The sequence below is a fragment of the Lissotriton helveticus genome, chromosome 7 (genome assembly GCF_964261635.1).
Source record: "Lissotriton helveticus chromosome 7, aLisHel1.1, whole genome shotgun sequence".
In the NCBI taxonomy this organism is placed as follows: Eukaryota; Metazoa; Chordata; class Amphibia; order Caudata; family Salamandridae; genus Lissotriton; species Lissotriton helveticus.
The window spans coordinates 122,276,559-122,297,666 of NC_136068.1; the positions used below are offsets into that span (position 1 = coordinate 122,276,559).

The 21,108-nt window shown below is 45.0% G+C and overlaps 1 protein-coding gene across 7 annotated transcripts in view; it reads right to left on the bottom strand.

Moving 5' to 3' along the window:
• The window catches only part of TCEA2 (transcription elongation factor A2), a 620,358-nt gene that overhangs the window by 449,304 nt on the left and 149,946 nt on the right, over positions 1–21,108 (bottom strand). For all 7 annotated transcript variants that reach the window (XR_013598494.1, XM_078651653.1, XM_078651650.1 and 4 more), the window contains one exon: positions 18,659–18,746. Coding sequence is in view for 6 of the 7 variants with exons in the window: in XM_078651653.1 (XP_078507779.1) it covers positions 18,659–18,746 (88 nt within the window). In the remaining variant the exon portion in view is untranslated. The remainder of the gene's footprint in view (positions 1–18,658; positions 18,747–21,108) is intronic.

Sequence of the window (21,108 nt, forward strand, 5' to 3'; positions counted from 1 at the left end):
CCCCCTCCTCAACCAATGAAATCACCCGACAACCACACCTCTAGCAACTTGGAACTACCATACATTCTACCTTATTAACTACCAGATCCCCCATCTGAAAATTTGTGGGCATGGATCTCTAATGTAAAACTATGGTTCTGACCCTGAAACACAACATTCAAGCTAGCGGATTCTGCAAATACACCACTGCTCCCGCTTTCTGGAAAGGGGCGAAGAGTTGCCTAAGTTGCCATCTCCTTTCTACTGTAGCATGAGCAGAATCAGACTTAGAGACAAAATATATGCCCTCACAATCTCTTTTAGCATTGGGGCATGCAGTAAAGTACACTATTATTTCACGGGGTCAAGCTAGATCAATAATCGTGTTTTTTTTTTTGCCAACATCAAGGGAAACCGCTGGACTTCCTTGTCCCAGTTCCAGGTAGACAATTCAGGAAGGGCCCCTTTCAGCAGAGTTAAAACATATTTTCTAATGTCGCTGCCTTCAACATTCTCTGGCATCCCTAGTAATCTTAAGTTGTTGCGTCGCTGTCGATTCGCATGACCTTCCAGTTTCCACCTGACATGTGTCAAGACCCCCTCCTGTGATACACCCTGAGTTTTCAACACCGCCACCTCAATTTCCAAAGCTTCTGTCCGAGTTTAACCATACATAATCTTTCAGCAATGTCAGAGCAGGTTTCACCAATTTTCCTTACAGAACCTTGCAGTTTTTCTGCAGCCAACCATGCCCCTCGGTTATCATTCTTCACTTCCTCCTGAAAAAGCCTCAGTGATTGCAGGTTCAATGTTAGCAAGGGTTTGCCTGGTTTCCCATTACCCCAGCTCACCTTCCACACCCTTTTTACCAAAATCGGATAACTCTTTTCATCCTGTTTTTTATTCTAGGTGTAGCAATTGAGTGTCAGAATAGTCCCATCCAAGTTCCTCTGGGGTCTCCTTTTCATATGAATCCAGTGGGGCTTTTGCTCCCCCTGCTTCTTCTTTCATCCCCTTAACGATCTTTTCTGTTTCATAGTACAAGATGTCTCCTTCTGCAAGCTGCTACTACTTAACTGGGAGGCTCCTTCCCCGCTTGTCGCCGAAATGCTTGCATCTGACATGTGTGATTCCTCAGTCAGGAAAAATAATTTCTCCATTGAGTCAGAGGTCAGGCACATTCTTTCCTTAGGCTCTCTCTCACAGCTTCTTTTCCTCAAAATACGGGATTCCTTGGTTGTTAACTCTCCCTCACAACTGTTTCCCCCCTCAGTAACCACGGTTGAGGAACTGACACGCCTGCCATCTCCGCGGTTCGATTTAAATTTACTGCTACCGAGGGTACCTCTAATATGGTTACCTCAGTTTGCAACAACCAGGGACTGGTATCCATTTCAGCTGCATTAACTGACTCTCTGTCTTCACTTATGGGAGTAAAGTTACAGGACCAAGACTCATTGCCCGCATGACTCGCACATTTAGAGATGCCCAGGATTGCCTCCTGACCTTTATTATGTTCCAATTGTAAACACATATCTCCTATAGGGGAAAATATGCTTGTAATGGGTGGTTGTAGCCCCCCAGGCACCCGCTTGTTCCGCAAGGAAGTTTTTTTTAAATCTGTTCTGTTTTTCCCCCCCTTACTGGGTTGATGCTCTCCTTTCTTTAAACCCGGTTTGCTGTCCACAGCCTCTCGTCGTGGCTGGGAAATTGTTGCGGCCCCACCGAAGGAACCGGGCGTTGCCTTCCTCCTATACCACGTGTGGCCATTGCTTCATCCACCGTATGGCACAGAGTCTCCTGCAGGGATCTGATCGCTGCAGAACAGCACAAATGTTCCTTAGCCGTAGCTGCCGTAACAACCAACAGCAACAGCTGACCAAGGACCTCCCAGCGTCCATGAACATTTCTTGCTTTCCGGTGACAAAAACGGCCCGGCATTCCAGCTCCAGGGTCCTAGTGCCGAGGGAACCCACGCGCCGCATATTCCCTACTGCATCTTTGGAGGCGAGGAGTAGAGCGCGAGGAGAGAGAGGTGAGCAGCGGCCTCACACAGATGCCATCTTGCCCCCCCTGTCAGCAATGGTATTAAAATATTTACCAGCAACACACCCTTATTTTCCCCCAGTATCTTTTCAGACTTCCATAAAACCAGGCAATTTTCTAACCAACTTTCTATCCAAATCGACAAATGGAGCAGAACGTTCACTTAACACTTTATTAAATATAGAGAGGCCTTTTATACTATTTGCAAAAGACCAAAACCATTCATAATTCAAAGTGGCCTTTTGCAAATTATGCGGTTTTTTGTACTTGCATGGAGACTACAGTTCAATGAATAGTCTCTTATATCATAACGTGCTGTCAAAAGACAAATAAGCCAGAGGCACATTCCACTCTACATGTAAGGCAATGATCACTACTCTTATGAGAAATGTACCATTCTAAGACATTTTCAGGTCGTTTGTGGAGATCAGGAGACACACACTGTCAAAGTATTACAGTATGGACTCTGACTCCAGTAGGCATAATCTAATCATATTGAAATCTAATGACACTTGCACTCAAAAATATCCAGCAGCTTTCTGGTTTCCATTCTCTGTGGTTGGAGTCAGGGGCTTAGCTTGGTCAGTAAGCTGTGGGGGGGAGGGGGAAGGGAGAATTTGAAGCTTCAGATTTTCCAACAATCACGCCAGCATATCTTGCTACAATACATTCTATAAAAAGCATTGCATGAGGAGGGCTTAAGGAGCAGTGGAAAGGGGGAATCATTTTAAGTCCGTAAACCCAAGAACAAGAGTATGTGTGTGTTTATTGTCTGTGCATGTCCTGTAAAAATGCATGATACATATGGCCCTAAGTTACTTACCTATGACTACAGCTCAGTAGCATTGATGTTTTACAAAGCCACATGCTTGAACATTTCACTGTCGCCAGGCTGAGAATACCTGGTATTATTACAAACTGGTAAATAATCTTAGCATGCCCAAGTGGAATATAATTATTTACTCAGTAGCTCCTTCACTTTTTTTAATTGTTCTTTTTTCATAACATTTTCATTTATAGATTAGAACATTTTTGTGTTCAGTTAACAGATACTATGACATTTGAGGCTAACTAACTGGCCCTACATATGTTTCTGTCTTTAACAAGCATATTGTGTTATGGTGCCACGACTGTAATTTAAATCATAAGTGAACAAAGACACCCACATAGGCCATGATAAGGTTGTCAATGATGCTCCACTGTATATACAATGAGATGGATACCAAAAGATATAGGACTTTTACAGAGAAGATGACAATTAGAGGGGAAATAATTTTCTTTTTTGTTTACAAAATAAAAATCCCGCTTTGGTATTGTTTTGAAGAAGAAAAAAAAGAAAACTATTTGATGCAAGGCTGCGTCATGTTAACGGGGAAACTGCAAACAGCAATGACAGGAACCGCTGTGAGTGTGGTTCCTGCCAATGTCTGATAAAAAATAGCCAGCTTGGCAGTCATTTCTAAATTAGGCTTAAGGCACCTCAGTCAGGGCGACGGAGTAACTTACTCCTTCGCCTTTGCAGAGAAACGTGCCGCCCGCCTAAATATAAATTGGGCCCTATTGCTGCTATTAGTATTCTCTTAGGAAGTGTCAGGTGTACTTAAAGTTGTAACAACTCTAAGAGGAAGGGGACAGTTGTAACGAGCCACAAGTGCCTCTTGTCTTGGCCCTTCTGAGAGGTCTGACGTCCCTTTGGAGTGCTTGTCATTACTCCCACAGGATTTGTGTTCTCCTAAGCAACTGTGGTGCTATTTTCTATGCTTCTTCTTGAAAGCTGACTTTTCATGCCTCTTATTTCCGTGTTCTGACCTGTTGCCTCTTCTAAGTGTGCAAAGGAATGCAGAGGGGGAACAGGCACAGTAGAAATAGGCGTTCTTTCGGGAGGTTGAGCTGCTTCCAATGTGGACAGTCCCTCAGGTTGCAAAGGAAACTGTACATGATTATCTACAACTGGGTGTAAAGCTTCGCATCCAAGGATTCTTCATGCTCCTGAAAGAGGAAATAGTTCTAATCTTCATTCAACATTGTACACATGACACATGGAAAGAACTAGGATTACAGGTAAGTAACTTATCCTTCTCTTCCAGGGGATACTCATCAATAGTCATAAGCACTGAATATGGTAGCAAGCCCATCCTGAACTCTGCGGACGAATACCTGCATAACAAATATAATCTGAATTATACAATTATCCAAATAAATTCCTCAAGGATACTTGCCCCAACTGGGCATCCGCCTGATTATCTGCATCTAAACATTAATGGCGAGCAAAGTTGTGGACTGACCGCCATGTAGCTGCTTTACATATCTCTTGAATAGGTACATTTTTAAGCATAGCTATAGTAGCAGCTTTACCCCTCGCAGAGTGAGCCCTTGGCTTGCCAGGGAGCTGCTTGTGAGCTACCTGGTAGGCTAACGTGATGCATGATACTATCCATCGAGCGAGGACCTTTTAGAAGTGGGAGAACCAGTGTGCATTGGACCGTAGTTAACAAAGAGACGGTCCGACTTTATTATATCAAGATAGAATTTTAACACCTTTTTCAGATCAAGTGAATGAGGCGTGGTAGGATTTGGAAAAAATGTGGGTAGAGTGAAAGACAGATTAATATGAAAGTCTGAGATTATTTTAGGTAGGAAACTTGGGTGCGTTCTCATAACCACTCGATTTGCATGGTAAACAAGATAAGGCTCTGCAGAACAAAAGGCCTGAATCTCGCTTACCCTGCGAGCAGCATTAATTGCCACAAGAAAAGCGGCCTTTCAAGAGAGGTGCTGTAGAGCAGCTTTGTGAATGGATTCGAAGGGGGGACCCATTTGTTTAGAAAGGTCCACATTAAGTCCCCAGGGAGGGGAAGGTAACCAAATTGGTGGGTAGACCTTTTTTAGCCCTTCCAGGAATTCTTTAACAACTGGCATTTGAAAAAAAGAAGCATGAGTGGGAGACTTTCTATAAGCTGTAATTGGTGCCAGATGTACTCTGATAGAAGAAAACCTTAAGCCTGCTTTAGCTAAGCACAAACGATACAGCAAAATAACCTGTTCTGACTGACCCATGATTGGGTTATGACCATTAGCTGTACACCATAGATAAAAACTCTTCCATTCAAAAGCATATGACTTTCTTGTTGAAGGCCTTCTCGCTTCTTTTAAGATTTGCATACAGTCCTGCAAGAGGCCTAAGTGACCATATTGTAAGAACTCAGGAGCCATGTTGTCAATCTCAGTGAAAGAAGGTTGGGGCGAAAAACCTTCCCTTCGGACTTGGTTAACAGATCCGGAAGGCATGGCAACCTCCTCTACGGTGCCTTGGAGAGGTGTAAAAGGTCCATGTACCACCACTGGGGAGGCCACTCTTGTGCAATCAGGATCATCTCTGTCCTGGATTTGTAGAGCTTGCTGATCACCAGTGGTATGACCAGTGGTCGAAGTGGGGACAAAAAAGTAGGGGAACTGTGGGTGGAGAATCAGGGGGCGGGAATAACCGAAGATTGGATCAGTGGGCGGAGTCAGGGGTGTGGCTAGAAGTAGCAAAACATACCAATTTTTTGTACGTTTAGCATTTCACTGACCAGTTACAGCTTATAACGTTATTTAATTCAAACAATGGATAAATATGTGTATTTGAGATTTAATTAAGGAAAAAGCAAACACTTATAGGGAATACAGGTTAATGTAAAGCGTGCAAAATATAAGCAGGAACAACAAGTTACCTTAATGCCTTTACTCTCATTGTTCAGAAATCCATGAGTATTTTTTGTTTCAAAAACTGAGGACATGAATACAGGGCTCCTCCAGTACACATGTATTAAGGAGGGCTCAGAAAAGAAAGGGACTCTTCAGTAGAATCTAGACTCAAGGAAACCCACAAAGACTCCTTCATATTCATGTCAGCCAGCCAGCTGCTCAATCATAATATAGCAAAAAGAACAACTGGTATATAGAATGCAGAACAATGTCATACATTTACCCCAGTGCAGAGATCTGGGCCTAAATCCATAGTCTTTTCCTCACCATGCCATTCCAGTTTGGACCCAGCCATATGCAAATCAGTCTTGATGCTGCGCCCAATGGGAACAGTCCAGGCCGAACTGCCAAGCCAGGTCCTCCCTGGATTGGGAACAAGCATCCTAGGACCCGTTTTGGGCTTTCAGCCCTCATCAGCCAAGATAGCTTGATTCCAGTGGCATGGAGAGCACAGGACCCGCGTCTGGGCATACCCGTCCCACTCGGGGTGACAAAAGCAAAAAGAACAACTGATGGGCAGAATATAGAACAATGTCGTACATTCACCCAAGTACGGAGATCTGGGCCTAAATCCATTGTTTTTTTGCTCACCATGCCATTCCAGTTTCCTTTTCTGCCCCATCACTTCTCCTGCCCAGTCCCTTCTCCTGCCCCGTCACCTCTCCTGCCCCGTCACCTCTCCTGCCCCGTCACCTCTCCTGCCCCGTCACCACTCCTGCCCCGTCACCTCTCCTGCCCAGTCACCTCTCCTGCCTAGTCACCTCTCCTGCCTAGTCACCTCTCCTGCCTAGTCACCTCTCCTTTCCTGTTGCCTCTCCTGGCCCGTCACTGCTCCTGGCCCGTCACTGCTCCTGCCCCGTCACTGCCCCTGCCCCTGCCCCGTCACTGCCCCTGCCCCATCACCGCTCCTGCCCGTTCACCGCTCCTGCCCGTTCAGCACTCCTGCCCCATCACCGCTCCTTCCCCATCACTTCTCCTATCTCATCACTTCTCCTGCCCTGTTCACTGCTCCTATCCGTTCACTGCCCCTATCCGTTCACTGCTGCTGCCCGGTTACCGCTCCTGCTCATGACTAATCACCGCTCCTGCCCCGTCACTTCTCCTGCCCCGTAACCTCTCCTTTCCTGTCTTGCCCAGTCATCGCTCCTGCCCAGTCAATTCTCCTGCCCTTTACTTCTCCTGCCCCTTTAGTTCTCCTGCCCCATCACTTCTCCTGCCCCATCACTTCTCCTGCCCCATCACTTCTCCTGCCCCATCACTTCTCCTGCCCCATCACTTCTCCTGCCCCGTCACTTCTCCTGCCCCGTCACTTCTCCTGCCCCGTCACTGCTCCTGCCCAGTCACTGCTCCTGCCCAGTCACTGCTCCTGCCCAGTCACTGCTCCTGCCCAGTCACTGCTCCTGCCCAGTCACTGCTCCTGCCCAGTCACTGCTCCTGCCCAGTCACTGCTCCGTCACTTCTCCTGCCCCGTCACTTCTCCTGCCCCGTCACTTCTCCTGCCCTGTCACTTCTCCTGCCCCGTCACTTCTCCTGCCCCGTCACTTCTCCTGCCCCGTCACTTCTCCTGCCAGGTCACCTCTCTTGCCCCATCACCTCTCCTTTCCTGTCGCCTCTTCTGTCCCGTCACTGCTCCTGCCCAGTTCACTCTGTGTAGAGCATTGACAAATTACACAAGGGGGCAAGTTCCCCACAGTACTCTGTTTGGGGAAAGCTCCTCTGTTATGCCCTCCTCTTTCTTGAGCTCGCCCATGTGCTTCTAAATATTATTTCCCCACAAGCGGCCTCCGTGTTGCTTTCCACCAATCCTTGAATTGCTTTTTCTCCTTCCTTTCCACTCTTGCTTTTGTGTCCCCTTCACCTCTCTCCATATGTTGCTCCTGCTTCCCAACTGTCTTGCTGTGGTGCCCCCCACCCTCCTGTTCACTTACAAAAAACACACACCTTTGCACATTCATTTTTTTAGTTACCTGGTACAACTTGGATCAGTAATCAAAAGTTTTTTAAAGCAACACGTAATTTTGTAGGGGCTCACATGTATGGTTGCGTGCGCCTATAAATATACACAGGTGGCCATGTCGAAGGATTGCGTATTATTATTTTTTTACTTTAGCCACCCTGCATTGAATCACTGATGCTGTGAAGCGTTGCTGAAAACCATTGCCATTTATAATGGCTCACACAGGCGAGACCTAACGACTTTGTCTGGCACATGATATGCAAAAAGGCAGGCAGCGGGCGGGCGCATTGTCATTCGAAAGGGGATAATCAGCCTCAGTTTGAATGACAATGGGCCTGCCCTCGGTCTGTTCGAGGTCAGGGAGGGGCTGCTGCAGCCTCTGAAGCTCAACAGAGAAGTGCGAGCAGCCCCTGGGCCACCACAAGAGCTGAATGAAAAAGTTACTGTTTTAATGACGTACAACTATTCTTGCCGTCCCGGGATGCTTCTTTAAAAGAAAGAAGTAGGGGAACGGACTGAAATATTTTTTTTAAGTAGGGGCACGCCGTGCCCTTCCGTCCCCGCCCACTTCTACCACTGGGTATGAGAGGGACTGGTGGAAAGGCGTAAAGTAATTTCTCTGGCCAGTCAATCAACAGAGCCTTCCCCCTGGAGCCTGGTTGAGCGTACCTGGATGCGAAGGCACAGCATTTTGTGTTTGCCGCGCCTGCGGATAAGTCGATGTCCGGAGAATCCCATCTCCGAAAAATGTCTTGTGCTATTTCATCTTTTAGCACCCAGTTGTGTGCTTCGGCGAAGATTCTGCTTAGGTCGTCTGCCTGTGCATTGAAGGCACCTGGAAGGTGAACTGCAGATTTGGGCATGTTCCTCGCTAGTAGCCATTTCAAAATGGCTTGAGCATACAGAGACAGGGGTCTGGATCTGGTCCCTCCCTGTTTGTTTAGGTAGTACATTGTTGTGGTGTTGTCCGTCTGAACCAACAGGGAGCGTGACTCTATGGAGGGAAAGAACGCTTTGAGAGCCAGATGCGCAGCTCTGAGTCCTAACATGTTGATGTGGTAAGTTTTCTCCTTTTTCGACGACATCCCCTGTACCTGAAGAGATTCCATGAAAGCGCCCCAGCCATGAAGAGACATCTGTGACAATATTCTGTTTGTGAATTTCCTGGTGGAAAGGAACTCCTTTCAGAAGATGAGACTGTTGCATCCACCATCATACTGAGATTTGGACTGTGTGAGGAAGAGGTATGGTATCCTCCCAGCAGTTGGAAACTTGAGACCATTGGTCCTTTAGAGCTTGTTGTCAGGGTCTCATCTGCAACCTGGCATTTGGAACAATGAATATGCATGACACCATTGAGCCCAGCAGAGAGGACACCTGCCTGGCCCTGGGATGAGGTGTTTTCAGAAGAGAGCGACCTTTGTGGAGTATTGATAATAGTCTCTCCTCCGAGGGAAACGCTCCTGCGTTTGCAGCGTCTAGTGTTGCGCTTAAGTAGTGAATCCTCCGAGTAGGTTTGAGGAGAGATTTTTTTAAGTTTACACACAGGGCCAATCGGTCTAAGATATGGATGCCGTAATTCAGATGATCCTGCATGAGACTGGGAGAGGCACTCTTGAGTAACCAGTTGTCTAGGTAAGGATAGAAAAATATTTTTTGCTTTCTCAAGAAAGCAGCCACCACCGCCATGCATTTTGAAAAGGAGCGAGGAGCAGACTTGAGTCCAAAAAGAAGGATTTTGAACTGGAAGTGATCTGACTCTATCCTGAATCAAAGAAACCTCCGGTGCTTATGAGAAATTGGGATGTGAAAATAAGCATCCTGAAGGTCTATAGAGCACATCCAGTCCCATTGATGGATGTGTGGAACGATTTGGTGTAAGGCCAACATACTGAATCTCTCTTTGAGAATGTTTTTAAGAGTCTGAGATCTAGTATGGGTCTGAACTCCCTGTTTGGACCTTTCTTTGGAACCAAGAAGTAGTGGGAATTGATCCCCTGTCGATGTTGGTGCCAGAGAACCTTTTCGATGGCATGTTTTTGTAGCAGGATGGATAACTCCTCTCGCAGCAGATCTAGCCGACTGACTGGGATTCTCCGAGGAGGTTCAGATGGTGGTGGAGACTTGAATCTGATTGAGTACCCATTCCGCACAATATTGAGCACCCAGTTGTCCTGCGTTATTTTTATCTACTCTTCCAAATGAAAGCATATACTTCCTCCCACCGGAGTGGGTAACAGAGTTAGGGGAAGCAAGAACTCACTGCTTAGGCTGTTGGTTTGCCTAGAGCCTTCTCTTCCTCTACCAGGTCATTGCTGGTGGAAATGTGATCTTGCATAGTGTTGCTGCGAAGACCAATGAGGGGTTTGAACCCTCTGCTGGTACTGACGGCAATCACAGGGTCGGTAGCGACGTTGAAAGTCCTTCCTTTTCTCCAAACCAACCGCCTTCAAGGTGTACAGTTCGGATTTCATCCTTGACATCTCATCATCCGCGTGGAAGCCAGAGAGAGAGATGTACCATTGAAGGGGAGGTTGAAAATCCTGTGTTGGGCCTCTGGTTTCAAGCCTGTGAGTCTCAGCCATGAGGATCTCCTAGCACAGATGCCATGGGAATAACCATGGGCAGCAAGGTCTGAGGCATTAGGAGGTGGAGGTATAGCTATTATTTTTAAATCCTGCTACTCATGTTCGTTTACTAAACAGGTGGTTACCAGTTGCGAGTGTGCACATTTCAAGGTCAATTTGAGCCCGAACTATACTATGTCTGGGCTCTTAGTTTATCGGCCCCTGAGGCCACCCTTAGGTTTTAGGGAAGCTCTTGTGGATATAGTCAGTATACTGGCGGTTAATTCCGCCAACTTCACAGTCCTGGGGGATTTGAACCACCATTTGGATAATCTTGAGGACACTGATATGGCGAATTTTGTAGCTGACCTTGCAGCCTGCCATTTGATGCAGCTGGTCTTGGGGCCAACACATACTGCGCGGCACCTATATGACCCAGTTTTTACTAATATACCTCTGATGACAATGCGTGCGCCTATCATGATGGGATGGACGGACCACTTCTTGGTTTCAATGTCACTACATGGTTTAATCCCTGCTCAGTTTGAGGATCAGACGACCTCCCAAAACTGGCCCTGGCACAAATTGAACTGGGAACACTTTGATGCATGCCTCCTGGCTACTCATCCGAGCTTGCCACAGGATCCCAATGAGGTACATAGGGTATTTTCTGAATGGATAAGCCACCAGCTAGACAGCTTAATCCCCAAAAAATGGTCTGTCAATCATAAAATAAAAACGCAACCATAGTTTAAGACTGACATGCCGATATGCGTAAGGGATGTAAGAGATTGGAGCGGATATTGAGAAGAGACTTTAGTCCTGCTACAAAAGATATCTATTGAGCGGCAATTAAAAGGTATCACAAGGCCATATATCTGGCACGAGCAGCTTTTTTTGCGAACCAAATCCACGAGAGTGCTAATCCATCTAACAGCACGTTCTCAATACTCGCCAGCTTGCAATCCCAGCAAACCTCCACTTGGTCGACTATTAAGTCCAACGAGCAGTGCGAGGACCTTGCCACCTTTTTTGTTAAAAATGTGGATGATATCTACAGGTCCTTTCCGGACGCACATAGTAACGTGCCGGTGGCACGATGTGGTCAAAAGGCTAATACTCTACATACCTTTCCACCGATCCCGGTAGATCAGCTTGTAGCACTCTGCAGTAGGATCAAGTCATGATCCCCCGTCGACCCGCTCAAACCAGATCAATTCAGGAAAGTATTGCTGACAATCTTACCTTTCTTGAATCAGGTGATAAATGGTCCCTTGGCAATGCTACTGTGCCCAGGGCTTGGAAACAGGCCAAGGTAATCCCTCTACTTAAAAAACCTACGCTTGATCCGGCCAAACCAGACAACTACTGCCCCATCTCTCTGCTTCCTTGGGCGGCTAAGATTACGGAGGCATATGTCAATTCCCTCCCATCTGATTTTCTGGCCCTAAATAACATATTGGACCCTTCCTAGCACGGCTTTCGACCTGGTCACAGCACAGAGTCTGCTCTCCTGGCTGTGACAGAACATCTCTGGTCAGCAATGGATGCTGGGCACACGTTGGCGGTGATCCTGTTGGACCTGAGCGCCACGTTTGGTACGGTGTTTCATGACATACTGCTGAGACGCCTGGAGGAGTCAGGAATTACTGGCTCGGCTTTGGCCTGGCTTGCTTTACTCCTCCATGAGATGTCATTTTCGGTAACAGCTCCCCCGTTTGCCTTTGGCGAACACCCTGGCAAACAAGGGGTGCCACAGGGTTCTTGCCTTAGTCCCCTACTATTCAATATCTATGTTCAACCACTGGCCGCAGTAGCCAGAAGCAGGGGCTTGACCATGGTCTTCTACGCGGATGATACACAGTTGGTGGTGGCACTCTCGAATAACACAGAGCAGGACGCCCTCAAGTTTCAGGGCGACCTTGCGGCAGTGGCCGGGTGGTTGACCGCCAACTTTCTCCAGCTGAATTCCAACAAGTCTGCTGTATTGTTAGTGGGAAAGGACCATGGTCAGTGGAGTGATATCTGGTGGCCAGCCATTCTGGGCAAGTCCCCCTCCCTCAAGCAGGTAGTAAAAAATCTAGGGGTTTGGTTGGACTCATCTTTAAACTACCGAGTCCAAACCAAAAAAAACGGCAGGGACTTGTTTTGGACTCTTACGGGGGCTCAGACCATTGCTGGGCTTCTTTGACATGCCAGCGCGTCAGGTTATCATCCAGGCGATGATATTGTTCAGACTCAACTATGCCTGCTCTCTTTATCTGGGGTCCAACAAGGCGGAGGGTTTGAGGCTGCAAAGGGAATAGAATGCGGCAACAAGAACCCCTTTAGGCTTGCGTAGGCCCTGTTCCGTGTCCAATGCCATCCGCCGTCTTTATTGGCCAGACGCATTGAATTTAAAACCTTATGCATTTCCTTCAAGATTCTGAAACTGTCCACCCCTTCTATCTTGGCCAATCTCATTTTGCCATATGTCCCCTAACTACCTCTTTGCTCACTGGGCCAGCACTTGGTGGTGGTTCCTCAGACACGAAGAGTGCATGCTGGTGGCCGCTCCTTCCGTCACAGAGCTGCCAATCTCTGGAACACACTTCCAGTGCAGATTTGTGGTCTCCCAAACTACTTAGAATTCAGGAAGGCTATTAAACTTACCTTTTCCATGCATCTTAGTCCGTGTTTGTGCTATCTGCTATGTCAGCCTTGCTTGGTATCAGTGCCGGGACGCCCCTTTGCTGGGGCAGCTGTAGTGCTTTATAAATCACAATAATATAACAGCATTGCTGACTTGATTCACCACGAGCCCTCCTTCATGCAGAATCTCCTGAAAATCTTGTCGATCTTCCTTTGTCAATGGTGGGTCAGATCTCAGAAAAATAGGGTCCTGTTCTGGGGCTATGTACTTCTTTAGTATCCTCAATGGAGCTACTCCCATGGAAGCCGGTGTCAGGAAGGTATGGAGAGCCGGTTCTAGCAACCCAGGCACCAAAGGAAGAATAGGTCTAGTGGAGGACCTCTGATGCAGAGTCTCAAATATTACAGATGTTGAGGTGACCGCTGTAGGCATTTCAATGTTGATCTTCGTAGCCCCTCTACACAGTACCTCATTGAAGGTGACATCATCCTCCACTGGCGATACTCTAGTCTGTGGAGTGGATGACAGAGTTGGAGAGGATGAAGTGGATTCCGAAGACCATGAAGGAGATCTGTGTCTTCACTTTCTAGGGAAACGTTGCCTAGATTTAGACTGAGAGTGACAAAGGGGAGATCTTGATCTGAGTCTCCTCGGGGATGTGGACTTTTGCGGTGTGGCATGTCCCACTTGCCTGTCCGGAGAATGAAAAGGCGAGTATATCTGAGAGTATTCAGATCAAGGGATAACTTTCCGCATCCTCCAGTCCTTTATACTCTCCAACCATCTCGGTGAGAGGTGAGTCAGAGGCGTATGGTGCTCTGGAGCCAGAGAGCCCTTCGGTGTGACCTGAACGATTCGTAGTTCCAGAGAGGATGAAGCACTCCTCAACGTCAGGACTTTAGCAGTCAGATCGTGGATTTCCCCTCGACGGATCCCTCGACGTCAACACTTGTGAGCAATCTGTTCTCAGTCTCTTGGACAGTGGAGACCTATGGGTGGAAGTAGGTCTAAACGTGGACCTCCTCAACGTCGACCTCCTTGCTGATGACCTGCTTGCCGGTGACCTTCTCGACATCAAAGATGACATTTTTGTTTTTTAAATGTTGAAGTGGTGCACCTTGGCCTTTTCTCAAATCTTTCTATAGTTCATGTTTTTGAACCTACACTGTGACAGTGGGTGTTTTTTTAAGTGTGCACACAGACTGCCCCATGTATTAGAGGGGGGGCCCAAAAGGAAGATATTTCTTGGAGAATATTTGACTAGGTGCTGTTCTTGTGGGAATCCACCACTGTTGCTTTCCTTTTTGATCAAAGATGACATTCTCAACGTCGAAGGTAACCTCCTCACTGGTTATTTTCTCGATTTCTACCGCCTCGACGGCGATGCTCGCCCTTCCGTCGGCGAGAAAGCAGTCGCTCTGCCATGAGCCATGATTACTGACGCTATAGTCTTCTGCGATGGGCATCGATTTTCTAGGTACTTTCAACATCGATGGTGTTCTCAACGTCGGCGCCAAGGTTCTCAACAGTGACCTCACCTGTCGGCGATGTGTCTTCGACGTCGAGCGTCTGCCTTCCACCATCGTAGGCGAGCCGGACTCGGATTGCGAGAGGGTGTAGACATCGGTCGGTGAGAAGCCTTAACCGTACCTGGAGTAGTCCGCTTCGACGGTGATACAGTCTTCGATGCCAATCTCAGCACTGGAGATTTCGACGCAGAAGAAGAGCACAAGGGTATTTTCGGCGTCGACCGTTCCCTCAATGGCAAATTTGACCGATGTCTTAGTTTTTCTCCTTTTTTTTGTGCTCTGATCTTCTTTGCAGGGGAGGGCTCTTGAGAAGGATGTCGTTCCGTTACGGACTCCTTTCCTCTCTCATACATGGCATGCATCTGACTTAGCCATTTTCTTCCCACACGAAGGGCACTTATTAAATAAGGCTGGCATTCTGACAAGAAAAATAGCTGGAAAGTCAGAAAAAATAATGTAAATAGTACAATGAGTACTAAAAGCGTTAAGTGAAGACAGAAAATCTCACTTGAAAAGACCAATTAGTGACAAAAAACACTAACTGACGAGCTCAATGCTCCAGGATCCTCACAGAAGGAGCCGGAAAAAAGAATTGACCTGTCACCTATGGGGCATGATGGGAGCCAGGTGGTCCTGGAGGTCTTAAAGGCACGGCGCCATTTTTTTTTCTGAGTGTTATATATGCAGCCTTCTAAGCTAATCTGCCTGCTATCACCTTGCCTTTTTCTCTGAAAATAAAGGCTGTGTTTCAAAAAAGTTCAGAGTACATTTCTCTATATTTTGGAAATGTTGTTTTATTTGATGCTTTTTCAAATGAAAAATACAATGCAATATTGGCATATTTGAGCCAAGATTTGAATTTGGGGCTGCATATTTATATACATGTGTGTATATTGTAGATATATGCATATTATTTACATATATATTTTTATATATATGGTTATAGATGCATATATTCTAGTTAATGCTCAGAGGTCCCCGCACGTGGGTGGGACTATTCAGTGCTTATGACTATTGATGAGTATCCCCTGGAAGTGAAGTACAGCTACATTCTATGGTTCACTGATTTAGAACGAACACCACGGCAGAGAAACAACAGTACGTAATGAAAGTGGCAAGCTGATATAGGTGCTTCTACTGAAAAGGAAGCAAATTTGTGTATAAAGAGCTGATATTTAGTGAGATAAAAATACTTCACAAGAATGAAAAGCTTTGTCTTGAGGACGAAATGGGTGCACTTTTAGAAAACTGCAAGTTAATACTGGGGCAAAATTATTTTACTAAAAAGCAAAGGTTGCCTTTTGGAGACAATATCGACGTATTCTTGGACAACGTGAAACAACTGCCATTATTTAATTATCTGTACTCCCAAAATAAGTCCTTATCTTCTTGGAAAGGGAGTCTATTTCACCCCATTTATAAGAACGGAAGTCGCAATGAGCCCGGGAATTATCGGCTTATTGCCTTGATGGATGTGGAGGCAAAACTTCATGCATCTTGCAATCTGTTACATCTAGAAGCATGGACAGAGTCAAACGGCATTATCCCCAAAAATCAAACAGATTTCAGAAAAGGAATGGGTACAACCACGAACCTGGCGGCGTTAGCACTCCTCATGGGAAAAGCCTCATTAAAGAACACAGGACTTTTTGCATGTTTTATTGATCTAAAATCTGCCTTTGACAGAGTCCCACGACTCTGGATGAAACTAAAAGAATGGGGTCTACCGCAACAACTAATTAACGCCATAGTAGCCTTCCATAGCGAAACTTGGGCAATTGTGAAGCTGGGAGATGGTAGCATTACATTGTCCAAATTAAACATTTACAATGGCCTGAAACAGGGTTGTGTTTTGGCCTCAAGCCTTTTTAACTTGTACCTCGCCGACCTGCAATCTCATTTGTCAAAAATAAACGGTCTTCCTCCAAAGTTGGCCAAAGACCACGTACAGTATCTGCAATATGCAGATGATATAGTGGTCTTGAGCCAAACACTGATTGACTTGCAAAGACTCATTAACCACCTGATAATTTATTTCAACCAGCAAGGCCCTAGTCCTGGAAAATTCAAATAGAGGAAGTTCGTACATATAAGTATCTTGTGATTAATTTTGGTCTATGTATGTCCTTTACCGAACAGAAAATAGCAATAAGAGAAAAGGCCCAAACACTAATCTTTGCCTACAAACAATTGAAACAAAAACTGAGTTGCCCATCGTACCGCCACCTTTTGATAGTAATGGCCTCTTAATTACTTCCTGCACTTGCTTACAGTCTGGAAATAGGTCATGGCCGGAAATTTGAAGTTTTAAACAAACTACAGATAAAGGTGTATAAAGCCGTTTTTAATCTTTCGAAAAGTGCATCACCAGCACAGATCCGTCTGGAATTTGGTTTACAAAATCAGAAATTTCAGCATCAATCTGTTTTTGTGAAACTGTGCTGGACACTCCGTTCCTTGGAACCTGGTTCTTTGAACAACCTATGATAGACTGAAATAAAGGCCTAGTTTGATCTGAAAAAATCGTATTCATGGGGCGAATACTTACAATCAGCATTGGCAGCACTAGACATACAAGAGGCATGGGATAGTAAGATGGAAAGGGCGGCTTCTAATAGATTGTGTAACAGCCCTGCAAAAAATCTGTCCTTTTTTTGAAGACAAAAAAATGACTGGTAAAACGCAAACACTCTTGGACAGTCATAAATTCCTACGTTAAACCAAAACAGCAAGCATATTTAGCAGCAAATTTTCGATTGGTTCTAAAAAAGAGTTTCATGCTGTACCGGTTTGGAGAACACGAAATCAAGGATTTGCGACAAACATGGAAAGGAAAATCCCTAAATGCAAATTGCCGTTTATGTGGATATCTCAACAAATCTTTATGCTACGTGATGTGCGTCTGCCCAGCAGTGAATGATGCAAGAAGGAGTTTTTTAAAACCAATCTTAAATTAACTGAACATTCGCACCTGCAGACAAACCATAACTTACTGGATGGGGGAGAACCTCTACCATCTTAATCTGTAGAGGGGCTCAGTTCCTTACCTTGATTGACAAACTTTTACGAATAGTGGACAATACTAAATGAATTAGGTTATGAGTTGGAAACCTTGCATGAATTGTAAAAAATGTTTTTATAAATGAATGATTTTTTTATGAAATGTTGTTTTAAATCTTTGTAACCGTTTTTTAATCAAACTTTCAGTATCATGCTTTATGGTTGTGATAACAAAATAAAGTTTCTTTTGACTAACTAACTGAAACAATTGCTTGGGGCAAAATGTGTTCATGTACTACATAAGAAATGCTGATATTTGTGGGTAAACAAGATGTTTCTAAAAATTACATGCTACTATTGTGGGATACAATGAAAGCATTTCAAATACATTTCAATTTGTTTATAAATCATGCTGATTGGGAGACAATCACTCCTTGTATTATTATTAATTTGTTTATTTGGTTTTCCATCAACAAGAAAAGCAGAGAAATAACATTGCAGTATAGCTACAGTTTAACACAGACAGTTTCATTTAGGTTTATGTGGTGAGTGCAGAGTCTAGGAAGGGGAGCCCAATGTGTACTCTCAACTTCGTGAGGAAAGGAAGAAAGAACAAAAACCCCTTCCTCTTTCGTGCACGTTATTACTATACTATGTGCATGTGTGCAGTCAACGGGGTTCACTCCAGATATTATGGTACGATTTCCTTGATGCTAGATGGCACATATTATGTTATTGCAAGTCTCACTTTGAGACCTTCCATGATCTCTATTCGTAAATGTTGCCTTGCCATATTAGAACAGCATACACCTACGCACCATGAGACTTGATGCCTGCAAGACAACAGCCTGTTAGCACGTGGATGTGCAGGTTGCCTCCCTCTGAAAGATCGCTCTATCGAGAGCAGTAGCTCAGATGTCTGAGGATGTATAATTTCTATAACCCAAGGAATAGCTGAAATATCTAAGGCCTGAGATTAGTAGTGGGATAACGTTTCATTTTGCCACCTATTCTCTCATTTTAGATCATGCATAAACAACTTGAAAGGGGAAAATGTAAAACTTAGGAAGATTGTATGAGTTAATGTCAAATTGCACACCCTCGTCAGTTTGCAAAAACAATACTTATTTCAGTTAATTTCTTTAGAACACTGCACTATCAAACACGCCTCTATTTCTGCTACTGTTACAGATATATTTACCTCTGGTCTTTTGAGTCCCCACTTGCAAAGGAAGAGGTTGGTAAGGGCAAAATCTTCTTCTTCTCTTCACTTTTTTCTTCTGAACCATCTGCAATTACGAAGACAACTGACAGCCTGAGAACCATAGCAATGCCTTTAGAAGTCCTCCACACAGCTTAAAATATTCACATATCAACAAAGGCAAAGTCAACAAATACAAAGCAGAGCTGGGAAACCAGGACGTGCACATCTGATGATCCATTTAGGCACTTCTAATGCTTCTTCTCGGTTAGCACTGAAGCCAGAGAGGACAGGACTGACCAAAGAAGAAACCAGGAAAAGCCTCGGTAAGAAAAGGCTCATGTCCTTTTTCTGGCCTAAATGGGGGTGAAGATCATCCAGACCCTAATAACAGCTCTTAGGATAAGGCAGGCAATATTAAGTTAACTGACTGGGTGATGCTCTCAATCTAAGTGCAACCTACATGACACAGTTGCTGGGATCAATCTCTGGGGCAGTGGAGGAGACAGGAAATGGACCAGTGTGATTAGATGGTAGCACGAGATAGACAACAGGAGGAGCTGGGCTTGACTCCCAAGTGCAAGTCTCAGGATTCACCAGAGCAAACAGACTATCAAGAGCCCTAGAAGGGATACTCAACTCAACTGTTCAAAGCAATGAGCTTGTTGCACTGCATCCAGAACAAGAGACTGACTTGACCCTGCTGTGTATCAATGACTTGTGATTCCTCAATCCCCTAACACAGTGGGCCAAACCTGATGTTGTAATAGAGTCTCTGCAGAGCTTTTAGTCCCTGAAGAGGCCTCAGCTAATGAGTATTGGCACCTCTTCCCTCGACCATCACAAAAGGATCCAACACAACCAGACTCTCTGGTACCAGGATGAAAAACGGTCTTGTAACCCGGTATTTTCAACATCCCCGGGATTTCTCAAACAACTTTGAATGTGGCTGAGGAGAATGACCATGACATGGAAGTTGAAAGGATACCAGAATAGGGAGTGGAATTTTTGTTTTATACCTCAATAGCATAAACGGTGTTATGGGCTGGGCTCTGTGGGCCATTTACTTACCCTCCTGACTTATTCCCAATAATAAAATCCATTGCTACTGTCAGATTGGCACACTCTTACTATGCATGTAAGCCAGGTAGCCTCAGGCGGACTTCACATCGATGGTGGCACTACATAGCACAAGAATCTACTGGGAAAATATTCCTCAAATGGGACACACAGGTAATGTGGGTCAGATGCTGCCAATGATCACAGTTGTCCTTCAGGCGGTTTCAACAGTTCAGGAATTAAGGATAAAGGGAAAAAATTGTGCAACAAATAAAGATCAAAAGATTTTAGAAGGGACTAGAAATGGTGTCCGTAACTCAAGGGAGGTGGTTGTGCTGCTCATGATGTATGCCGGTATATACAGTACCAGCAAAAACAACTCTGAATTAACAGCTATAGAAGCAGGTTCTGGCCCCACCATTAAATGGCAAGGTGCCCACAAACCAGAGAACAGGATAGAGTAAAGATGTAAAGGTGTCTATGTTTTTATTTGCTCCACACCAATAAAAAAAAAATTAAAAAATTGGTTTTATAGCAAAGTCATCGCCACCTTTATGAATGCGACTGTCAAAAGGCAACTTTTAAGTGTAATTTTTGTGAATTTTTTGGGGAGCCTGCAAATTAGCATAGATGTTCTACGTTCATCAATTCAAATTAGACCCATGACAAAGAAGCAATTCATTGTAGCTTACACATTCTGCATGATCGAACTATCGCTATTTTTTCTGAATTAATGTGTTGAAGCAAATTGATTAGCAAGTCAATTGTAATCATACCAGCGGACAAAGTGGGAGCGACGGGTTTTTATGGACACCACAGATTATAGGACAGAATGTCTGAGACAACTTAATGTGGAAACATCATATCGACCTCTAACAAGAGACCCCACTAAAGGACTAGATTCCACCAAAAGATCTATGGTAGACGACGCTAAGAACAATGGATGGATAATACCGAAAGAGGCCGATTTTGCCTTAACCGATTAACCTACCACTCCATACTTTTATGTAATTCTGAAGATCCATAAGTCACAAAGACCACCACCTGGGAGACCCATTATCTCCGGAAATGGTTCCATTTAAGAACCTTTGTCCCAATCTGTGGATCATTTTCTGAGACCTCTGGTTCGCCAGATATCTACTTATCTGCAGGATACAAAAGAAGTGCTTCGTCAACTTAGGGACTTAACTTTTGAAGCGGAAACAGATCACTTGGCACTTTATATCTGTATCCCATAGGACCAAACACTGTCCACAATGGAAGCCCTTCTTCGGGGAAGTGATCTGGATACCATTTCTCCAGTCTCCTCCATAATGAAGTATTCCACGCTGCAATGAAAGAAAAAGTTTTCAGTTTTGAAGAACGTTTACGCCTACAGACGTCTGAGACTT